Raw genomic sequence first — 6,827 nt, forward strand, 5'->3', positions numbered from 1 at the left:
CTTTGACGACAATTTTAGCTTAACGCACTGTAACTTAAGAAAACACATGCAAACAGATAAAAAACACCAACAAATATCTTAGCTGATGATTGATTATAAAGCTTGTTTGGCATGCTGTCCCGGGAGAGAGCCCTGGGCTCCTAAGATCCTTGAGCCTGGGGCTTCCTCCCATTTGCAAGGCAAGTCCGAAGTTAGAGCTCAGGTAGATCTCGAGAACTCCCCTGCTATAGTAGTTAATGAACAGATAGTGATTGCTCTTAAGAGATAACTACTTACTAGGTGCATGTCTATGGTGCCATTTGAATTAGTCAATTAACTTATGTTGCATGTTTTTGGACAGTGGGAGGAAACCGGAGAACCCAGAGGAAACCCACGTGAGCACAGGGAGAACGTGTAAACTCCGCACAGAAACGTCAGCTGGCTTGGTAATGACCAGAACCAGTGACGTTCTTGCTGTGAGGCAACAGTGCAAACCACTGGGCCACTGTGTCACCCATCTAGAAAAGGAGGAGAAGTAGATGTGGAAGCAGGAATTCTTCAAACCGAAGATGGCTGTGATATGGAACTTAGGGTATTGATAGTGGCTAGGGAATCGTCTGATTGGTGAATCATAAATTGGATAATGCAGGACCAGCCGCAAGCAATCATAAACATGTGATCCTTTCGAAATTAGTTTATAAATAAACTTCACATTGTGAGTGCATTTTCAATTTGTGTTGCATTGTGAGGATTTGCATGTTTTCTTAAGTTGCAGCATGTTGAGCTCTCTCAGCCCCCGTACACACTACCTGACAAAAGTGTTGTTGTCGATCCCAGTTGTAAGAGCATCAGATAATAACTTGACTTCTAGTTGATCATTTGGAAAAGTGGCAGAAGATAGATTTTTCTGATGAATCACCTGTTGAACTGCGTCCCAATCTTCACAAATACTGCAGAAGACCTATTGAAACCAGCATGGACCCAAGATTCTCACAGAAATCAGTCAAGTTTGGTGAAGGAAAAATCATTGTTTGGGGTCACATTCAGTATGGGGGTGTGTGAGAGATCTACAGAGTGGATGTCAACATTAACAGCCTGAGATATCTAGACATTTGTGCTGCCAATTACATTACAAACCACAGGAGAGGGCAAATTCTTTAGCAGGATAGCGCTCCTTCTCATACTTCAGCCTCCACAGCAAAGATCCTGCAAGCAAAGAAGGTCAAAGAGCTCCAGGATTGGCCAGCCCAGTCAGCAGACATGAAGATTATTAAGCATGTCTGGGGTAAGATGAAGGAGGAGGCACTGAAGATGAATCCGAATAATCTTGGTGAACTCTGGGAGTCCTGCAAGAACGCTTCCTTTGCCATTCCAGATGACTTTATTAATAAGTTATTTGAGTCATTGCAGAGATGTATGGATGCAGTCCTCCAAGCTCATGGGAGTCATGCACAATATACTTTCTTTTTCTACTGCACCATCAGTCAGACCTAATATTGTCCTAATTAAATAATTCAAAATCAAGGGATGATCAGATTTTATTTTAGTAAAATAAGCGTAATCTAGAGGTTTTCACCTTTCATATAATCCACTTCTGATGCCAAACGATCAACTAGAAGTCAATTTATTAACTGTTGTTCCTAAAACTTGAATAGGTAACAAGACTTTTGTCATGTAGTGTAGATGTCAATTTGTTGTAGTTTTGACATCAGGTAGAAAGAACTGAATTGATTTTTTTTTTTGTTTATTGTACAGTGCTAGTGCGCTTCAAAACAATCAAAACATTCACCTTTGAGGTTAAAAACATTCAAAACACATGTCTTTTACTTACCTCAGTGTGGATCAAAGGTTTTGTTGATATCACTCTGCATTTCAGCTGCTCGTCAGATATTCTGTCCAATCAAATGCTCTCTAGATTCTGAAATGCCCTCCCCCTATACACTATAAATAGACACTCAAGCTGCAGTTGAAACTGGCCACTTGTTCAAACAATAATTATCATCTATGTTGAATAGCACATAAAGCCCAAACAAATATAGGGGATAAACAGACTGTACTTACTGTTGGGGTGAATGAATTCTGGTTTTATGTTTGTGTCACACAGAATGCTGTAGTGCATACAGCTTGCTACAATCCAAAGATAACAAGGACGAAGTTGATCAGATATGGATGATTTTAGAATGGTAGGTACAATTTGTGTCTCCAGATAAAGGTCTAATCCTTTAGTAGCAAAGATGGGCAGAGGATCGCCAGTTTGCCAACAAAATATGTGAGAAAATGATTTGAAAACAATGTTCTGTCAAAGAACAATAGGAAACATTTTAATATTTCAACTTCAACAGTGCTTAACATCATTAAAAGATTCAAGGAAATCAATGCCAGTTAAAACTGTACTGTGCCAAAAGGAAGCCCTATGTTAACAGTGTCCAGAAGTGCCATTAGCTTCCCTGGGCTCGGAGACATCTGGGATGGACCATTACACAGTGCAAACATGTACTGTGGTCAGATGAATAAGTGTTTCTGATATTTTTTTTAGGAGAAATGGATGCTGTGTGTGCCGGACCAAAAAAGGAAAGGATCATCCAGACTGTTACCAGCAACAAGTACAAAAGCCTGGGTCTGTCATGGTATGGGGTTGTGTCAGTGCCCTTGGCAAAGGTAACTTGCACTTCTGTGATGGCACCATTAATGCTGAAAAGTACATAGAGATTTTGGAGCACAATATGTTGCCTCTTTTTCTAAGGACACCCATGCATATTTCAACAAGACAATGCAAAACTACCTTCTGCACACACTACAGAGTCCTGGCTGTAGAGGAAGAGTATACAGGTCTTTGACTGGCCTGCCCGCAGTCCTGATCTGTCTTCAATAGAGAATGTGTGGCACATTTTGGAGTGCAAAATGCAACAATGAAGACCCTGTACTATTGCCCACCTTAAGACTTGTTTGCAGGAAGAATGGGACAAAATTACACCTGAAACATTTCATCACTGGGTGTCTTCAGTCCTAAAACGTCTTTTAAATGTTGTGAAAAGGATGGCAACATTACATGTTTTAATGTTCCAACTTTTTTCGAAACTTGTTGCAAGAACAAAAATTGGTTTCTAGTGTTTACAGAGAATAGTCCAAAAGAGAGAAAATATCTGGTGAACGGCTGTTCTGTGGGTAAAAATCACTGATTCAGCTGATAGAAAGGCAACTGTAATGCAAATAAACACTCAGTACATCCAAAAGTGAAAGTAAATTTAGAAATCCCTTGTTTTTTTATTTGAATTTTGCACATCGTCCAAACTTTTCTGATTTAGGGTTGTAAAAAATACATTTATATGTGTTTAGGGACATTCTGTTTTGAAAATATTAACTTAAAGGCTGATGTTAAAAAATGTGTAATTTTCTCCAAGTAATGTAACTTTCTCTGGCGGGAAATTCTGGAAGGCACTAAGTCATGTCATTTATTCTTCTTTTATTGATTTGTCCAAAATGTTTAGGATATAGATACACCACCTTTTGTCAACTACTAGAATAATACTAGAATATGATGAAAATGCATACAATTCTGTTTTAGATATGCCATGTTTTGAGGTTAGCAGCACAAAATGGTGGAAAATGTCAACTCAGTTCATTTTACTGTAATTATACATTTGTTTTACTGTTTACCATTCCAGTTCAAGGAAAATTAATAGAAACCCTCAAAATGTCCCTTCAATTCTTGAATGAGTCATGTGAATGTAAGTGCAGGCCACCAAACATATCGAACCTGCTAATATGTAATGCTAATAGACATATTTTAAAGTCACATGGAGAAGATTAGAAGGAAACAGACTCAGCATTGCTATTCGCTCAGTGGCTTGTCATAAGCTGTCAAAAGTAGTTAAAAGAGTTAAGCTGAGTTTTAAAGAAATGCTATTGGCTATTTTTAAAAAAGGCAGGAGCTGATCAAAATGCCCTGGCCTTTCTTTATGTTTCAGTTCAAATTAAGTAAACACTGAACGATGGTGTCTGTTTCAAGGCACAGCAAAATATTTTAAACCCTTAAATTTGCTGAAAATCTTTTAGTAACAAAGTAAATGTCAGCACTAGTGCTTTAGTGGCACTAGAAAATGTAACGTTATGAATATAATGTTATGATTTTCAGTAATGGAAATTTCAAGAGTTCACACTTAGCTGATAATCAATAAAGCATATTTGGCATGGTGTCCCGGGAGAGAGCACTGAGCTCGTAATTTCCTCGAGCCCGGGGCTTCCTCCCATTAGAAGGGTGAGAGGAGAGTTCGAGCTCAGGTAGGTCTCGAGAACTCCTGCTTGTCGTCGTGTGAGAAGTGTAAACTAAGGTTGTCTTAGGTGATAATTTGCTTTAGTCAATTGGCTATGGTTTATGTTTTTGGACGGTGGGAGGAAACCGGGGAACCCCACGCGAACACGGGTGAACATGTAAACTTCGCACAGAAACACCAACCACCCCGATAGGAAGTTGGACCAGCAGTGTTCTTGCTGTGAGGCAACAGTGCTAGCCACTGGGCCACCGTGTCGCCCTATCGGAAAAGGGGGAGGAAGTAGGGGTGGAAGGGGGGGAAGCTTCAAGACAAAGATAACCGGAGTGAAAAACTCTGGTTATTTATAATGCTTCCCTATTCATCTAATGGGGCAGATTACGGAGCTAATAAGGACCCAGCCGTGTTGATCATAAGCACGTGATCCTCTCGAAATTAGTTTATAAATAAACTACACTTAAAATACATTAAATATACATTCTACGTGAGATGAAAAAGGGAGTGCTTGGTTTGTTTTGAGTTGATTTGGTCATGTCTGCTGTTAAAGGAAACGTTATGGTACTTAAAGTATGTAAAAAAATTGAGGGAAAGACTCAACTGAGAACTGAAAAGGACTCATCAGACACATTCTTTGATTAAGTGTGTTTAAATGATGAAATATGATCCAGTTTATGCTCAATAAATATCAAATAAAATGTTTTGAGCGTGACACTTGGTTGTTTGTATTGCATTTGGTATTATTACCAACATATTGTTAAAAGAGATGAATATGTTATTATATGTTGCATAAACTTATCTGTTAATCTGACTTATTTCCCAGTGTAAACATTTAAAAATGAACATCAATCTAATAATTATATAAGCCCATTAAAATCTGCAACTATAAATAAATGGTTAAATATAAGTTAATCTACTTACTGTATCTGACAATTTTACATATGAAGAGATCTCTAAATGTCACCTGAAATTTTCTTCAAAAATGAAAATTTTTCTCAACTTCCTACATGTATGTTTATGTGAAGTTATTTCACTTCATGGGCAATGAAAAATACCCTATTCATTGAAATAAAATTGAAATTACATACCCACAAGTGCCTGAGAAAAATGCTCATTTTAAAAGAAAGTTTTAGATAGTATTTACAGGTTTTTGCATAACTCTTCGAATATATTTCAGTAATGCAGTTAAGTACATATGCACAATCGAATAAGTACAACTTAGTAAAGCAAGTCATTCAAAAATACGCATCAAAAGGCTTATGTAATGCTCTCAATAAAAATTATCTCATTTTTTTTAATTACGTACAAATTTTCAGTCACATTTAGTAAACTCAACAGATGTTTTAGCATATATTTACCTTTTACAAACATGTACCTTCATGTTTGCTTATCAATGTCAGATGTAATCGTGTTGTTTTTGCATCTGATAAAGTAAACCATCGCTGCATAGAATTTCTCATCTCTAAAGCCATACACAAGAGGGCTGACCGCTCTAGAAGTGATGCTGAATGCCAGGAAGTTTATAAATCGTACGGTCAGATATGACTGAATATCATACTGCATGACCACAGACTCAATGTAAGGGCACATCACCTCCGCAGTGCATAAAAACAGCTGAAGGATGTGCAGAGAAATAGTGCGCTGCCCTTTCGACGCAGATTTCTTATTGTCGCCAGATGCGGCACGAGCAGCAAGATAAATCATTACATAGCAAAAAATCTCAATTATTAAAATAACCACGAGCCCCACAATATACAACAAACCCCTGGCGAACACGCGGATCTTTTCGGGGATCATAATCTCATAGTGGCAGTGCGTGAGCTGAGTCAAGTATTCATGCGAGGCCGTGCTGACGAGAATGAACATGTCAATAAACGGGTTTATGGAGCTCACGATCCAAATCAATAAAATCACCATGAAGGCTCTTCTGGAGGTGGAGATGGCATGGTGTCTTAGAGGCAGACAAATGGCCACATAACGTTCCACACACATAGCGCCGACGGTCAGAGGTGCACTTACTGCAACCGTTTCCATGAGCATGCAAACGGGGATACAGAACTGCAGTGGTAATAAAACTAGGTTGTATGATAAAAGCACCACAAAGTCTGTCAAAAGAAGAAACGTTAAATCTACCAACAAAGAGTGTCCGAACAGTATATAGCGAGTCTCAGTTGTGAAAGTCTCCTTTTTGGAGAATATAAGGAGCATGAGGAAGATGAGATAGATGAAGGGCCACACGATGACCTGCGTCAGCGCCAGTGAGATGTTCCTCCGGACGGGGTCCACCTGAATCAGCTGCATCTGCTCATCGCCACTGCTGTTATGAATGGACATTCTGCACAACACATCTGACAATAAAAAAACAACGAGCAGCAATGACATAAATACAAATAATACTTGGAATAATATATACAATGATTAGGTACATTATCAATATGTTTCAAATGCAAAGAATTGACTTTGAAAGATATGATAGATATGTTACATAATCTTGCTGGAATCTTACTGATTCAGTCCTGTTCATAACTTTACCTGCATGAGCCACATGATGAAGTATGCTTTATAACAGACATTTATATA

The 6,827-nt window shown here is 38.4% G+C and overlaps 1 protein-coding gene across 1 annotated transcript; it reads right to left on the minus strand.

The window, feature by feature from the left end:
- Positions 1–5,608: 5,608 nt before the first annotated feature.
- or94a1 (odorant receptor, family 94, subfamily A, member 1) lies at positions 5,609–6,581 on the minus strand. The gene has a single exon (XM_056474473.1). The coding sequence runs from the start codon at positions 6,579–6,581 to the stop codon at positions 5,625–5,627; it is 957 nt and encodes a 318-aa protein (XP_056330448.1). The 3' UTR covers positions 5,609–5,624.
- Between the last annotated feature and the right edge of the window lie 246 nt (positions 6,582–6,827).

This window comes from Danio aesculapii, chromosome 15, assembly GCF_903798145.1.
Source record: "Danio aesculapii chromosome 15, fDanAes4.1, whole genome shotgun sequence".
NCBI lineage: Eukaryota > Metazoa > Chordata > Actinopteri > Cypriniformes > Danionidae > Danio > Danio aesculapii.